At 39.0% G+C, this 17,234-nt stretch overlaps 2 protein-coding genes across 2 annotated transcripts; one reads left to right on the forward strand and one right to left on the reverse strand.

Annotated features, from left to right (window-relative positions):
* Nucleotides 1–1,751: 1,751 nt before the first annotated feature.
* Nucleotides 1,752–6,066, forward strand: LOC142995331 (extracellular calcium-sensing receptor-like). Its single transcript, XM_076146332.1, has 8 exons — nt 1,752–1,888; nt 2,021–2,351; nt 2,637–2,924; nt 3,263–3,811; nt 3,933–4,154; nt 4,577–4,700; nt 5,050–5,522; nt 5,644–6,066. The coding sequence occupies exons 1-8, from the start codon at nt 1,755–1,757 to the stop codon at nt 6,064–6,066; spliced, it is 2,544 nt and encodes an 847-aa protein (XP_076002447.1). The 5' UTR covers nt 1,752–1,754.
* Nucleotides 6,067–6,879: 813 nt separating this feature from the next.
* On the reverse strand, nt 6,880–14,733 carry LOC142995295 (vomeronasal type-2 receptor 1-like). Its single transcript, XM_076146290.1, has 11 exons — nt 14,455–14,733; nt 13,487–14,311; nt 13,091–13,312; nt 12,887–13,010; nt 11,914–12,810; nt 9,882–10,050; nt 9,484–9,769; nt 8,486–9,310; nt 8,098–8,319; nt 7,853–7,976; nt 6,880–7,778 (listed from the first exon to the last, which is right to left on the reverse strand). The coding sequence occupies exons 1-11, from the start codon at nt 14,731–14,733 to the stop codon at nt 6,880–6,882; spliced, it is 4,872 nt and encodes a 1,623-aa protein (XP_076002405.1).
* Nucleotides 14,734–17,234: the final 2,501 nt, after the last annotated feature.

Consider the following 17,234-nt stretch of genomic DNA (forward strand, 5'->3'; position numbering starts at 1 on the left):
GTGGACTGGGGTGGGAGCTAAAGGGTAAATAAAAGGAAAGATAATGAGGGCATACATATTGTTATGCAACCCAAACAGGAAGAGGACAAGGAATGACACCTTTATATGTGTGAGTGGTCTGTATTTGTGTGATTTCTACCTTGTTATTTTCGTAATGGTGCCACTGGATTGGGTGTTATCAGGCCCAGCCCACCTAATTTCTCCAAATAGTATGATGAAGAAAATTAAAATGATGCAAGGAGATTTCATCCTACTGTGAACCTTGGCACAATACTTACCAATACGTACCAATTCAATTAAATTTCATAAATACAGTGCCAAATCACAATTAAAGTTTTCTTAAGGCACTTTTCACATAAAGCAGGTCTAGACCATCTAGACCTGATTAACTGTGCCAAAGGGCTTTGCTAAACAAATAAATACGTCAAGGGAGCTTGTTAGTACACATATCTCTACCAAGGCTGAATATGAGAGGACAACATTCGTTTTGTTCTTATTATGAGGTTATCATAGCCAGTAAGGGTTTAAAACGAAACACACTTTTAGCCTCAGCTGCATTGCTCTGTCTTAAATGTATTCCTATACTATATAGTTTACATAGATTATGTTTTTATTTAAAGCGAATCTAGTAACTATCATGCTATCATAGTGTTTTTTGATTATCTAAATGTCTGCATGGTGATAATTTAAGAATATATACTGAACGCAACAGCCAACTGCGCCTGAGCCTCTTTAATGTGACGGCGCGTTCACTGAAGGCGTCACGTTGTCGGACCAAACTCCCTCACACAGAGTTGAGTGAAGTCTCAGCTACATTAAGCTACATCCCCGGTTGAGGATGCAAAATTGCTGTTGCTGTTATGAAATGTCCAAAGCACTTATTCATTCCTCACTGCAGACATTTAGTCAAACTATATTAAATAGAGGCACATCAAGTTCAGCCTCATTAGTTTTTGTGTGGCAATTGAATATTTGGAAAAATTATTGGAGATGTTGAGCTTTGGAGCTTGTTGAGGTTTTGAGCAAGTGCTACCTAAATCAAATTCAAATTTATTTGTAAAGCCTAATAGTGTATACTATATCTCAAAGGGCTTTACAGGTGCCCAGAGCTCTAAGGAGAAAACTCCCAAAAACCTTGATGAATGAGGAAAAGGGTGCATTTCCAAGAGAACATGACACGCATTTCGCCATATGCACCATATCTTGATCTGACTAATGGCCTTGAGAGTACTTCATTTTTTGTAACAATGACTGCTGTGTGGATTGCTTCTCTTGATCAAGAGCCTGAAATAAATAAATTCAAGTAAACAGAACATCTGACTCCCTGACTTTTCTTTAGTATGCATACACGATACTGATATATTTCTGAAAAGTGAAAAAAGGACCAATCCTTTGTGTCAAAACCAAGTTACACTATATATATCCAGACAATCAATATATCGTACATATGTCAATATATTCAGACAATTTGAAATGGGTCTTGAGAGTGAGAGCACTGTCATCCACCCAATGTAGGGTGTTACTTTTAATGATGTCATAGCTATCTGGGCGGTCCTGGCCGATCTATGCACAATACCTTCTTAAACCACAAGCCTGAAATTTCACATTTATTTTCATGTCACCAGTGCAAAGACTCACCACTTTCATTGAAGCTTGAGTCAGTGATGGCATTCTCAGCTACAAATCTTTTTATGCTGCTCTCTTTCTTTTGGGGCAGGTTTGGCTCAGCTGTTACCAAGGACAACTGTGTTTACATGGGGGAAGAGGAGAGAAACAGTCTGTATGAAGATGGAGATGTAGTTTTGGGGGGATTATTCCCTCTACACATTAGTCCTGTGTCTTCTCTGGCTACATACAGAACAAAACCACCACCTCATTCATATAAGTAGTAAGTAAATAATGACATGTATTTGATAATGGTTGACATATGTGTATACATGGAATACAATGTACTGTGTTTATATATGTGTGTTGATTCAGGATTGCAACATAATTAACTGCTTTTCAATATATTGAACAGTTTCCATTCCCGTGCCTTGAGATGGATGCACACCATGACTTTTGCCATCAAAGAGATCAACCAGCGCACTGATCTCCTGCCACAGCTCAAGCTGGGTTACCACATACGTGACAGTTGTAATTACATACCTGTGTCTCTGAGTGCGTCTTTGCTCATGGTGAACGGCCAGCCTGAGAGAGTCTCCAGAGCCACAAACAGAAGTTCAGAATTAAGCTCTAATAGAGGTTGTGCTGCTAATCACAGGGCATTGTCCCCAGTTATCATAGGAGACGCTACATCTGGGGTGTCAGTGGCTATTCTGAGAAGTTTGAGCTCTTTCCACATTCCTCTGGTAAGACTGCAGATCTCTTAGTTGATGTGTTTTTGTCATTGTAAAGCAATACACTACATATCCTTTATTCTCATACCGATATAGGGCTCGGCAAATATCTGTATATAGTAATTTACTTCTTAATAATTAAATCACAACTCCTTTTGTCATGTCAAAATCACAAGATCAGCAAGTCCTATGCTGTGAATGGTGGCATTGTCTGGTGAAATTTGATGCTTTGATTCAACATATGTCTTAGGTGCTGACTAAAGTGTGAGACTTACCTATTGTTTACCACAATACCAGGTGAGCTATTTTGCATCCTGCAGTTGTCTGAGTGACCAAAGGCAGTTCCACACATTCATGCGCACCATGCCTAGTGATGTCTTCCAGATCAGAGCCCTGGCCCGCATGGTTAGTTACTTTGGCTGGACCTGGGTGGGGATCATTGGTATGGAATCTGACTATGCCCGCTTTGCCATCCAGCTCTTCCTGCAGGAATCAGTGCAGTATGGTGTGTGTGCTGCTTACACTCACTTCTACCCTGCAGTTGTGAATCAGCATGCTCTAGATGAGATTCTGGATGTTATTCAGGTATCTCTACATTATTTCTATATAAAGGGGTTGCCAAAGTACCAGGGGGCTATTGTTGATATTCAATACAATACAATAGACTTGCAAAAGTATTGAATTATGAACTTTGGTTGAACTGCATTATTGTACTATGTAGCATTTTCTTTACATCAACACAAAATATGTGCTAAAATGTTGTGATAGATAGATAGATAGATAGATATATAGATAGATAGATAGATAGATAGATAGATAGATAGATAGATAGATAGATAGATAGATAGATAGATAGATAGATAGATAGATAGATAGATAGATAGATATTACATTATTAACCAGTGTTATTTTCTGCTGTAAAGGTGGCAACTGCAAAAGTTATTATTAACTTTTCTGGTGAGTCAGACCTTCAGATGGTTCTGCAAGGTATCAAACTTCGGAACATCACTGGATTGCAGTGGATTGCCAGTGAGGCTTGGGCCACAGGAAAATCACTCTGGGAGGATTTTGGTGATATCCTGACTGGAACACTTGGATTTGCCATTCGTGGGGTTGAAGTTATTCCTGGTCTGATGGAATACCTAACTAGCGTCAAAGCATCTGACATGAATAGGTCAGCTTTCCTGGCTGAATTTTGGGAGGAGTTGTTCAACTGTAAATTGAATGGGTCTGTAAACACGCACTCTCATGAAGTCAAATACCAAGACAGAGCCCCCTGTAAAGGAACAGAGGATTTAAATGATCTTTACTCTCCTTATTCTGATGTGACCCAGCCAAGAGTGTCTTATAATGTGTACAAGGCTGTATATTTGGTGGCCCATGCCCTTCAAGACATGAGTAACTGCATTTCTGCAAAGGGGCCCTTCCCTAATGGCACGTGTGCGGACCCCAAGAACTTTAAGCCATGGCAGGTGAGGCCTCCATTTCACTGACGAATGGGTATTGTCAAGCTTATTTGTAAGTCGAATAAAGTGGTAGAAATGACTACAATAACCTTATAACCTACATAACCTGTTTCTGTTTCCAACTCAGTTAATCCATTACATGAGGCAAGCAAAATTTTCTACCTTTGGTGAGAAAGTCAACTTTGACCAGAATGGTGACCCAATTGCTTACTATGATCTCATGAACTGGCAGAGGAGACCTGATGGTTCACTAGATTTGGTTAAAGTTGGCTTCTATGATGCCTCATCACCTGCTGGACAGAGCCTGTCCATTAATGATTCTATCATTCAGTGGCCTGTTGGGAAACAGGTGTGTTTTCTCAAAACAGGCTTGCGACCGTTTTTATTTCCCAGACTGTTCTGCATACTCTTAATCAACATATTAGCCAATGTGTTGGTAATACTTTGCAAACTAGTTGTTGAATAAATCCTTAGTTTACACCAATTAAAGAATCAAAGGATGCATTGCAAAAATTTCACCAACCAAATAAGGGGACACATTTACATATTAGTTACATTACATATTACTACCTAATATCGTATAATTGTGATAATTTGTAGTTAGGTGTGATAGAGACTGAGTTGTAATCTGATTACTCTATAATCAGATCTGTCATTATATATATTTTTCTAAATGAGGATATTGCACAACCTCTAGTAGAGATCATTTATCATACTCAGAGGCTTAATTGATTGAAATCAGTGTCTGGGTGGCTGCCCTCTGCCTCTCAGCCTGCCCGGTCTGTCTGCAGTGACAGCTGCCTTCCAGGTACCCGAGTAGCCAGGAGGAAGGGGGAACCCATCTGCTGTTTCGACTGTGTCTCCTGTGCTGAAGGGGAAGTCAGTAATAAGACTGGTGCGTTGTTTTTTTTAGTTATTGAAATTGAAAGTTGTTGCATTAGGTGAACCTGTCCAATGAAGGAGTCTTGCAATAATCCCTATTTTAGTGTAATGTGTGGTGTTATATTTTTGCATTACACTCAATATGTTCTCAAAGTTAACATTATATCCAACACCTCACTGCCAGTATCAACAAAACTGAACAATATAAGAGCCACATGGGTAGGTTTTATTGCTGGGCTAAAGTACTGAATTCCATTAGACAGTGCAGGAGTACCCATGTGTAGATTGACACAATATCATTTAAATAGGGCATGAGTGTTACTCTTGGCTAAAATCATATTGCTTTTCATCATTTCCTTTAGATTCTTTAGAGTGCTCACGCTGCTCAGAGGAAACATGGCCCAATGAAGCTGCAGATCTCTGCATCCCAAAGATTGTTCAATTCCTCTCATACCATGAGTTAATGGGTATAGTCCTGTGCATTGTATGTGTCATTGGAGCTTGTATTTCCCTCTCTATCCTCACCTTATTCGCCAGATACAAAGACACACCATTAGTTCGGGCCAACAACATGGAATTGAGTTTCCTTCTTTTGTTATTCCTTGCCATCTGTTTCCTTGTTGGCCTGTTGTTTATCGGTGAGCCTTCAGACTGGCTTTGCCGTATCAGGTATCCAGTATTTGGGATCAGCTTAGCACTCTGTGTTTCATGCCTCTTGGCTAAGACAGCAGTAGTGTTAATGGCCTTCAGATCTACACTGCCAGGAAGTCATGTCATGAAATGGTTTGGACCAAAACAACAGAGAGCAAGTGTACTTTTGGGAACAGCTGTCCAGGTAATATCACTTTTCAGTGTGTTGAAGTGAACAATCTATTTTGCCCCAGTGTAATGCTACAAAATAAATGTTTTTTCAATTGCACTGATCAAAAAATCTGCTGCATGTTTTCTTTGTTAAGGTGATAATCTCTCTTGTCTGGCTGCTCAGCAGTCCACCTTATGCCAACCGCAACACAGGTTACCTCAGTGCTACCATTATCATCGAGTGTGTTCCTGGCTCAGAGGTTGGCTTCTGGTGTGTTCTTGGGTACATTGGCATCCTTGCCTGCATGTGCTTCCTAATGGCTTTTTTGGCTCGAAAGTTGCCAGACAATTTTAATGAAGCAAGGTTCATCACTTTCAGTATGCTGATATTCTTTGCAGTGTGGATTACTTTTATCCCTGTTTATGTGAGCACAGCTGGAAAATACACTGTGGCGGTCCATATTTTTGCTATTTTAGCTTCAGCTTTTGGCCTCCTTTTTTGCATTTTTGCACCAAAGTGCTATATCATAATTCTGCAACCAGAAAACAACAACAAGAGAAACATGATGCATCGATGAATATGTGACTACATGTTACCTGTATATTATTGAAGAGGTCCAAGAGAACCATCTGAATGATTGGTCGTATTTGCCTCTTGAGGTGAGGTGTTGTCATTTCAAATATGACAGCATGTCATATTTGAAATACTCCATTCCACTCCACCACCGCAACTGGGTTTGTTTATATGAGGAATTTAACTTTTGATCTAACATTGCTGCTACGATAAAGGCAAATACAATGTGAAAAATAAATCAGAATCATTCAGTAACAATACTATACGAAATGATTTCCTTCCTGAATATATTACTACTAAAATGTAGAGAATGAAGTGGTACTCATAAGCTTTCACAAAATGGCTCAAGCAATAAGAGAAGAAAGGTTTTATTTTAGGTCGAAAAACTCTTAAACAGTATCAGTCGAATGACTGATTTATATTAACAAATCATTTACATGTTACAATAAAAAGTAATTTGTTTTAAAAAAACATGATTGTATGTATGTAGGAATTATATATTATATATTTAATGCAAAATTACACTTCATATTCATAGGCATTTCAATGCTTTGACTGTGTTAGTTTGTGAAACATTGTCAAAACGAATGAAAATGAAGGACAAAGCAAAGCAACGACAAAAGCAAAAACTGCAATTGACATGGTGACAAAATATCAGAAAAGATACTCTAAAATTGATTTTTTAAATTGTGTAGGATTTGTGATGCCAAACAGATACCACTAGCAAAAAATACACTGTTGTGATTTTTTGATAATGTTTTAAGATTTTGGGTATTTACATTACTGCATGGATTGTTAAATTAATAAAGCCTTTTTGTCATATTTTCCCCATGATGTGCTTCTTGGTATTTCTTTCAGGCTTGATCAGGATTATGTAACATTTAGGTGCAAAAATGCTCAGCAATAAGCCAAAAGCAGAGGACAAAATAGCAAATATCTCCACAGCTACAGTAAACTTTCCAGGAGAGCTGACATATGCTGGGATAAAGGTGATCCACACTGCACAGAATATCAGCATGCTGAAGGTGATGAATTTGGCTTCATTGAAGTTATCAGGCAGCTTCCGTGCTAGAAAGGCCAGAACCAAACACACTATTGCAAGGAGCCCAATGTAGCCCAGGACGGCATAGAAAGCTGCCTCAGAGCCAGTGTTGCATTCTAAAACTATCTTTGTATTGCTGTTTCGGAAAACCATGTCTGGAAAGGGTGGGTTTAATGTAAGCCACAACACACAGATCACGATCTGAATGAAAGTGCATGATCCCACTATGATCCTTTGTTGGGCTGGACCAAACTTCCCTGCCAGTTTGTTGCCAGGAATGGTCGCTTTGAAAGCTGTCACTACAACAACAGTTTTTCCCAATACACAGGAAATGCAAAGTGCAAATGTCACTCCAAAAGCTGTGTGTCGCAACATGCAGGTCCAGACTGTGGGCCTCCCAATGAAAGTGAGGGGACAGAGAAAACACATAAAAAGAGAAAACAACAAGAAACAGCTGAGCTCAGAGTTGCTGGCCTTAATTACAGGGGTTTCTTTGTACCGGATGAACACAAACATTGTGGACAGTGACAATAAGGCCCCAAGTAGGGAAACCACTGTGATTGCTATTCCCATTGGTTCATGATATGACAGGAACTCAATTGTTTTAAGAATGCACTTGTCTCTCTTTTTATTGGACCAGTATTCCTGTGGGCAAGTTGTGCAGTCTGTTGAACCTGTTAAAAATTAAAAACAAAAACGATTTAATTTCTGGATTGATATTGCAGACACAAGTGACAAGTTATATTACCTGTGGTGTTAGCTATAGTTCCGTCAGCACATGGGAAACAGTCAAAACAACAGATCGGTTTTCCCTTAATTGGAGCTTTTCTGGTTCCCACTGGACAAATATTAGAGCACACTGATTTTGGGACCTGAGAAAAAATGTGGAAAAATGTTAAATGTTCAGGTTTTTATGTTAACATATTCAAATCAGAGACAATAAGGAAGGAGAGCAACAAGCTTATTTGGTGTAAGAATTTCTTTTTTTTTTACCACTCTCCCTGTCCTCCACACTATGTTTTCCTCCTTGATGCTGAGCTCATAGTCCTTGTTAGCAGTAGAAGAAAAGTGACCCAGTGTCACATGCTGCACCTGCCCATCTATCAGCTGCCAGTTAATAATATCATAAGAAGCAGGAGGGTCGCCTTTCTTATCAAAGAACACAGTGTCGCCGTAATCATTTTTAAAATTCACTTTATGTAAGTGATCAGTGACCTGAAAAAAAGTTATAAATATGTTTGGTAGAAAAGACACCTTAACATTTTTCTATTTTCGTTAAATGTCAATAACACAGAAAAACAAGTTCAATGACACTTAATTAGTAAGTAGCACATTCCTATTAGAAATAAAATGAAAATTTAGGGCTTGCAGTATTCCTTACCTGCTGGGGCTCAATTTCTGATATGTTTAAACATGGCTTCACTGCCTCCCCTCCGACTGGTTCACAGAATACTAGATGATGAAGGGCATGTGCAATAGCATAAACTGCTGTATACACATTATAGGAAACTCTTAGCTCTTTGACATTGAAGAATACGTGTTGGGAATTCATTAGTGACTCATTGCCTGTACATATTCCATCCTTAGTTAAAATATGTGAAAGTTGCCCAGGTAAAGGGGGTCTGCAGCCAACCAGGACCTCCCAGAAATCCCCCACAAAGGCTGCACCTGGGTCTGTATAAGGGCTAATGTTTGTAAGGAATGGTTTTAGCTTTGGCATAGCCATTTTCTGTACAACAAACCCTATTGCTCCTCCAAAGGAGCTGTAGATTTCAGTGGTGGAGGGTCGTGCAGCTGTTATCCAGGCCTCACTTCCAATCCACTGAATATCTGTAATGTTCTGTTTCACGACTTCTTTCATCAAAGGGTAAAGGTCACCCTCTGGAACAAAAGCCAATATTACTTTTACAGTTGTTTGCTTGATCATTTCCACAACATCCAGAATTTTTTCCATTTTATATGTTCGTAGAACTGTGCCGACAAATGCAACACAAACTCCAAGCTTTTTTACCTCCTCAGTAAAGGCCAGTATCCCTTGCCGACCATAGTCATTGTCAGACTGTATGGCTCCAATCCACTGCCAGCCAAAATGTTTGACCAGGGCAGCTAAAGCTTTAGCCTGGTAGTAGTCACTGGGGATTGTCCGAAAGAAAGTAGGATATTTAGTTTTGTCACTCAGGCAGGCACACGTAGAGAAATAACTGACCTGTGAAAAGAAAAATTTGAAAATGAATTTAATAAAGATGTGACAATACAATCACTACACAATAATAAAAAACACTGAATACTAATGCAATGGTGAAAATGCCCCAATTGGAAAATGCTTTCACATAAACCGCTCAAATCTTTCTTTAAAATTCTTCTCATTTCACTTCTTACAACTGGCACTTGAAATGGTCCGAGAGTTCCAGCCACAGCGATGGACTGAGAAGATCCTGATTCTGCTATTAAGGCAGATATGGGTGGAAAACACACAGAAGTGGATTCTGTCTCCTCTATGCCACTTGCCAGTGTCAGTGCAGCACGTATTGTATTTGTAGGAGATGCACAAGAGTTGAGGATCCTGTGGCCAAGAGATATGTTTGGCAGAAGAGTTGCATCTTTGTTTATTTCCTCAATTGCAAATATCATCACCTGGGTCCATCGAAAAGCACGCAGATCAAATCTACAATAGATGAAGGTAAAAGATTGCAATGTAAAATTACTGATTCAAATGTACATGCAATGGTGAATTAAAAGATGAATACAGTTCTGCATGCATATACTATGAACCTTACCCTGCACAGTGAGCTCCCGGCGGCTCCCTCTTAAATGAAGAAGTGCTGCTTATGTCTTTGTTGAAAACAGGGAAAATTCCCCCAATCATCAGGTCTCCCTGTTTGAACAAACTCGGCATGTTAAACCTGCCAAATGCTTCACAGCCGAAAGCAGTGTTCAAGCAAATGACTGACAAAGAGAAGAGTGTGGATTCCAGAGGATGCATTTTTTATGAGCAATGAGTGCACAAGTCCTAAAACTGTGCAGCATGCAAAAACATGTGCTCACTTCATAAAAGGTTTGTCTATTTCCCACTGGGCACAGTTATCTCGGATTGGTAAAGGGTGGCACAACAGGGAATGGTGGTTGTTGTTTTGGCTTTGCTAGCATTGATATGTGTGATCTATGTCAGTTTTTAATGTGGGCCCAGTTACTGAACCATTGCTAAAATCCACCAATATTCAGCAGTTAGGTGAAATTGTTGAGGGTTTCAAGTAAAAAAATGTTTTACATTTGAAATAAACTCAAGTCAATAGTACGAAGCTTTGACTAATTTTTTTTTAATTCAGCTTGTAAGAGTAGAAGCTTCAGCTATCAGCTTTTGACCCTACATATCAAACAAGATTACTGTAAAATAATTGACTGGGTCTTTGCAGGCAATAATCATGTATTGCACACAATGACAATGGCTGTAACTGATGATTAAACAATGCATGTAAGGAATCTCCTTACCAAATTTCTCCCAACAAATTCTCTCTGCGCTCAATCCAGAGTTGGTCAGTTCATTACTGTTAAAGTGACAAAGTGCACTTTTGTACCAGCTGGGAGTCTAAAACTCTTCTTTATACAAACATTATGACAACAAACACAATAAATTCCAATAAACAGCCATTTGAATGCTTTATAAAATTGTTTGAACAACTCATTAAACCACATCAAACGAGTCAACAGCCTGCCCAAGCACACCAGTAGCGTTTAGCTTTGCACCATGCACACATACTGTTGGAGGCATCGCACAAACAGCAGCAAACAAAACTGTCCTTTAAACTTTAACATGGCGTTATAACATTCTCCCAGCCACAACACAGCTAAAATATGGAATACATTTGCACACTCACAGTCATTCTGAAGCTTGAATAGTCCTTCAACTATAATCCAAAGACACAGAGATCAGTGTTTTTGCTGTTTTCTCTAACATCGCACACATGCTGGTCTGACAGAGAGAAAACTGCAAAATCACCTCTTGTGGACGTAACCTATTTTGATTGACGTTGGTTTCATCCAATAGTAGAGCTTCTATGCTTTCTAACCATCCAACATCGTCCCGGATGTGTTTTAGAGTGTTATGATGCATGACGTCATGCTTGAGATTTCAAGGGCCAGCGGTCAAGGCTTGAACTTGCCAGATTTCGAGTAGGTGGTAAGTTGGAAAGTAAGGTTTTGTGCATTGATTCTGCAAAAATGTGAAATATAAAACACATTTTTGCCTTCCTGAAGAGGCTTGACTACTACTTCTCAGAAAATGACCACTTTGATAGTAAAACAGGGTATTATAATGCTTCTCAGTGTCTTTTCATGGATCAAATTTGCGACCTATTCCATCATGAGTTTTTGGAGGACTCTGTAGTCTTAATGTGTAAAAATTACTCTTACTATTATTATATGCTTCCACTATTGTGTAATCATTCAGAAGGGTACATTAAAGAACTAAGCTGTTGGATAATACCTGATGAATGATGCCATGATGTTGTGTTAAATAATTATCATATAAATAATTAATAGCTACATAATTACATAAAGTAAACATTTTGCCAAATCAATCAGTATAACAGAAAATGATACAGGCAGCAAGTGAACATGCACTACTGTGCACATAGATTATCCAACAAAGAAGTGTCCCTAACAATGGCATATACTTTGTACATACAGTGCATGAAGTCCATTATGTCACATCAAGCAAGTGTGATTTTGAGGATTCAAGTAATTGATTTAGTGGGAATTTAGCAATAATTTCATTTTATTCATTTATTTAATTTTCGCTGTTTTAGTCAAAATTCTTCCCCATGACATGCTTCTTGGTATTTCTTTCAGGCTTGATCAGGATTATGTAACATTTAGGTGCAAAAATGCTCAGCAATAAGCCAAAAGCAGATGACAAAATAGCGAATATCTCCACAGCTACAGTAAACTTTCCAGGAGAGCTGACATATGCTGGGATAAAGGTGATCCACACTGCACAGAATATCAGCATGCTGAAGGTGATGAATTTGGCTTCATTGAAGTTATCAGGCAGCTTCCGTGCTAGAAAGGCCAGAACCAAACACACTATTGCAAGGAGCCCAATGTAGCCCAGGACAGCATAGAAAGCTGCCTCAGAGCCAGTGTTGCATTCTAAAATTATCTTTGAACTGCTGTATCGGAAAACCATGTCTGGAAAGGGTGGGTTTAATGTAAGCCACAACACACAGATCACTATCTGAATGAAAGTGCATGATCCCACTATGATCCTTTGTTGGGCTGGACCAAACTTCCCTGCCACTTTGTTGCCAGGAATGGTGGCTTTGAAAGCCGTCACTACAACAACAGTTTTTCCCAGGACACATGAAATGCAAAGTGCAAATGTTACTCCAAAAGCTGTGTGTCGCAGCATGCAGGTCCAGACTGTGGGCCTCCCAATGAAAGTGAGGGGACAGAGAAAACACGTAAAAAGAGAAAACAACAAGAAACAGCTGAGCTCAGAGTTGCTGGCCTTAATTACAGGTGTTTCTTTGTATCGGATGAACACAAACATTGTGGACAGTGACAATAAGGCCCCAAGTAGGGAAACCACTGTGATTGCTATTCCCATTGGTTCATGATATGATAGGAACTCAATTGTTTTAAGAATGCACTTGTCTCTCTTTTCGTTGGACCTGTATTCCTGTGGACATGGTGTGCAGTCTGTTGAACCTGTTAAAAAAGAAAAGATGAAAATTAATATAATTTCTGGTTTGGTATGGCAGAACGGTGACAAAGGTTATATTACCTGTGGAGTTAGCTATAGTTCCATCAGCACATGGAAAACAGTCAAAACAACAGATCGGTTTTCCCTTAATTGGAGCTTTTCTGGTTCCCACTGGACACATATTAGAGCACACTGATTTTGGGACCTGAGAAAAAAAAACATGTTAAATGGTCAGGTTTTATGAACACCTATTCCAGCTTATTTGGTGTAAGAATTCCTTTTTACCACTGTCCCTGTCCTCCACACTATGTTTTCCTCCTTGATGCTGAGCTCATAGTCCTTGATAGCAGTAGAAGAAAAGTGACCCAGTATCACATGCTGCACCTGCCCATCTATCAGCTGCCAGTTAATAATGTCATAAGAAGCAGGAGGGTCGCCTTTCTCATCAAAGAACACAGTGTCACCATAATCATTCTTAAAATTCACTTTATGTAAGTGATCAGAGATCTGGAAGGGTGGATACAGAGATTTTGATTTGATGAGTCAAGGATTGTTTTTTCAATATTTGAAGATATTTCTTTCTTTGCTCTTAAGTGTTCATATTAATTACATTTCAATGCTTCTTGACACATAACTTGTTTATATTTTCATTTCTTAGTGTAAACTTGCAGTGTTTCTCACCTGTTTGGGTTGAATTTCTGATAAATTCAAACATGGCCTCACAGCTTTGACCCCTGCTGGTTCACAGAATACTAAATGATGAAGGGCATGTGCAACTGCATAAACTGCCTTATACACATTGTAGGACACCCTCAACTCTGAGATGTCAAAGAATGCATCTTTAGTATTTAGCAGTAACTCAGAAGCTTTGCATAATTTTTTCTTTGTTTGATTTCTTGAGACTTTTCCAAGTAAAGGGGGTTTACAGCCAGTCAGGACCTCCCAGAAATCCCCCACAAAGGCTGTACCCAGGTCTGAATAATGGCTTATATTTGTAAGGAATGGTTTAAGCTTTGGCATAGCCATCTTCTGTACCACAGTCCCTATTGTACCTCCAAAGGAACGGTAGGTTTCAGGTGTTGACAGTCTTGCAGCTGTTATCCAGGCCTCACTTCCAATCCACTGAATTCCTGTAATATTCTGTTTCACGACTTCTTTCATCAAAAGATAAATGTCAGTCTCTGGAATAAAAGCCAGGATGACTTTGACAGTTGATTGCTTGATCATTTTCACAACATCCAGATATTTTTCCAGTTTATATGTCCGATAAACTGTGCCGACAAATGCAATACAAACTCCAAGCTTTTTAACCTCTTCAGTAAATGCCAGGACTCCTTGCCGTCCATAGTCACTATCAGACTGTATGGCTCCAATCCACTGCCAGCCAAAATGTTTGACCAGGGCAGCTAAAGCTTTAGCCTGGTAGTAGTCACTGGGGATTGTCCGAAAAAAAGTGGGATATTTACTTTTGTCACTCAGGCAAGCACATGTAGAGAAATAACTGACCTGTGAAAAGACAAATATTAAAAGGAATTTCACTAAACAAGCACTGACTTATCACTATTACTACATGAATTCAATGTTGATATTATACTTAAAGGCTTAAATATTAACATGAAGAGTCTTATTTAAAACATTTCACATCTTACAACTGGCACTTGAAATGATCCCAGGGTTCCAGCCACAGCGATGGACTGAGATGATCCCGACTCTGCTATTAAGGCAGATATTGCTGGAGGACACGAAGAAGTCGATTCCTTCTCTTCTGTTCCACTAGCCAGTGTCAGTGCAGCACGTAGTGTATTAGGTGGAGATGAACAAGAATTAAGGATCTTGTAGCCAAGAGATATGTTTGGCAGAAGAGTTGCATCTCTGTTTATTTCCTCAATTGCAAATATCATCACTTGGGTCCATCGAAAAGCACGCATATCAAATCTACAAAAGATGAAGGAGATAGATGGCACTGTAAAATGAAACAACATCTGATGGGCAATGGCTAGTTGAAAACATAAATACAGTCCTGCATGCAGACATAATAAACTTTACCCTGTACATTCTGCTCCAGGTGGCTCCCTCTTAAATGAAGAAGTGCTGCTTATGTCTTTGTTGAAGACAGGGAAAATTCCCCCAATCATCAGGTCTCCCTGTTTGAACAAACTCGGCATGTTAAACCTGCCAAACAATTCACAACCAAAAGCAGTGTTCAAGCACATGACTGACAAAGAGAAGAGTGTGGATTCCAGAGGATGCATTTTTTATGAGCAATGAGTGCACAAGTCCTAAAACTGTGCAGCATGCAAAAACATGTGCTCACTTTATAATAGGTTTGTTTATTTCCCACTGGGCAAAGTTATCTCGGATTGGTAAAGGGTGGCACAACAGGGAATGGTGGTTGTTGTTTTGGCTTTACTAGCATAGATATGTGTGATCTATGTCAGTTTTTAATGTGGGCCCAGCTACTGAACCATTGCTAAAATCCTCCAATATTCAGCAGTTAGGTGAAATTGTTGAGGGGTGCAAGTAAAAAAAATTTGAATTTGAATTAAACTCAAGTCAATAGTACTAGGTTCGATTAATTCTCTTTTACTTCAGCTTGTAAGAGTAGAAGCAGATTTTGAAAAAGGTTAAAAAAGCTGTTCATGGCTGGGAATGTGACACCCACTTTTGCGTGATCACTGTTGTGTATTGTTTTGTATGCTTGTATATATGTATATTCATTTTGCATGTGTGAGTCCACATTTCGTTTAGATTTTGATTTTGTTGTTTGCTGTTTGTGCATTGCTTATTGAAACCAACAGGAGGCACTTTCCATTAGTTGAGAGTCTGTTTGCGGCAGTCATTTTGCGGCTTATACGCACCTGTGTCATTTTCCCTCATTCTGCTGAGTGATGCTGAACGACGCAGACGTGAAGTGTCTCAATAGTTTGTGTGCTTCGCAGGTTATTATCGATTTGACAACGAGAATTATAAAATGTATTTGGTGTATTCTACTGGTAAATAAAGATTGATTCTGCTGAGTGATGCTGAACGATGCAGACGTGAAGTGTCTCAATTGTTTGTTTGCTTAGCAGAACAAATAATCTCTTAACACGGTGTTGACAAGATACCTGTAACAGGAACACTATCAGCTTTTGACCCTACATCTCAAATAAGAATACTGTAAAATAATTGACTGGGTCTTTGCAGGCAATAATCATGTATTGCACACAATGACAATGGCTGTAACTGATGATTAAACAATGCATGTAAGGAATCTCCTTACCACATTTCTCCCAACAAATTCTCTCTGTGCTCAATCCAGAGTTGGTCAGTTCATTACTGTTAAAGTGACAAAGTGCACTTTTGTACCAGCTGGGAGTCTAAAACTCTTCTTTATACAAACATTATGACAACAAACACAATAAATTCCAATAAACAGCCATTTGAATGCTTTATAAAATTGTTTGAACAACTCATTAAACCACATCAAACGAGTCAACAGCCTGCCCAAGCACACCAGTAGCGTTTAGCTTTGCACCATGCACACATACTGTTGGAGGCATCGCACAAACAGTAGCAAACAAAACTGTCCTTTAAACTTTCACATGGAGTTATAAGATTCCCCCAGCCACAATACAGCTAAAATATGGAATACATTTGCACACTCACAGTCATTCTGAAGCTTGAATAGTCCTTCAACTATAATCCAAAGACACAGAGATCAGTGTTTTTGCTGTTTTCTCTAACATCGCACACATGCTGGTCTGACAGAGAGAAAACTGAAAAATCACCCCTTGTGGACATAACCAATTTTGATTGACGTTGGTTTCATCCAATAGTAGAGCTTCTATGCTTTCTAACCATCCAACATCGTCCCGGATGTGTTTTAGAGTGTTATGATGCACGACGTCATGCTTGAGATTTCAAGGGCCAGCGGTCAAGGCTTGAAATTGCCAGATTTCGAGTAGGTGGTAAGTTGGAAAGTAAGGTTTTGTGCATTGATTCTGCAAAAATGTGAAATATAAAACACATTTTTGCCTTCCTGAAGAGGCTTGACTACTACTTCTCAGAAAATGACCACTTTGATAGTAAAACAGGGTATTATAATGCTTCTCAGTGTCTTTTCATGGCTCAAATTTGCGACCTATTCCATCATGAGTTTTTGGAGGACTCTGTAGTCTTAATGTGTAAAAGTTACTCTTACTATTATTATATGATTTCACTATTGTGTAATCATTCAGAGGGGTACATTACAGAACTCAGCTGTTGGTTTATACCTGATGAATGATGCTATGATATTGTGTTAAATAATTATCATATAAATAATTAATAGCTACATAATTACATAAAGTAAACATTTTGCCAAATCAATCAGTATAACAGAAAATGATACAGGCAGCAAGTGAACATGCACTACTGTGCACATAGATTATACAACAAAGAAATGTCC

Source organism: Genypterus blacodes, unplaced genomic scaffold (assembly GCF_046128005.1).
Source record: "Genypterus blacodes isolate CSIRO-AG114 ecotype Tasmania unplaced genomic scaffold, CSIRO-AGI_Gbla_v1 ptg000032l_1, whole genome shotgun sequence".
Classification (NCBI taxonomy): domain Eukaryota; kingdom Metazoa; phylum Chordata; class Actinopteri; order Ophidiiformes; family Ophidiidae; genus Genypterus; species Genypterus blacodes.

What these genes read in the sequence shown, in the direction of transcription:
- LOC142995331 (XM_076146332.1), top strand. Translation starts at nt 1,755, where the DNA reads ATGGGGGAAGAGGAGAGAAACAGTCTGTATGAAGATGGAGATGTAGTT. An exon ending in AGAACTTTAAGCCATGGCAG is followed by an intron (nt 3,812 to 3,932) that starts GTGAGGCCTCCA and finishes TTTCCAACTCAG; the next exon opens with TTAATCCATTACATGAGGCA. An exon ending in TTTTGGGAACAGCTGTCCAG is followed by an intron (nt 5,523 to 5,643) that starts GTAATATCACTT and finishes TTCTTTGTTAAG; the next exon opens with GTGATAATCTCTCTTGTCTG.
- LOC142995295 (XM_076146290.1), bottom strand. Translation starts at nt 14,733, where the DNA reads ATGCGTGCTTTTCGATGGACCCAAGTGATGATATTTGCAATTGAGGAA. An exon ending in AACTATAGCTAACTCCACAG is followed by an intron (nt 12,811 to 12,886) that starts GTAATATAACCT and finishes CTTTTTTAACAG; the next exon opens with GTTCAACAGACTGCACACCA. An exon ending in TGTGGAGGACAGGGAGAGTG is followed by an intron (nt 7,977 to 8,097) that starts GTAAAAAAAAAA and finishes ATTTTTTCTCAG; the next exon opens with GTCCCAAAATCAGTGTGCTC.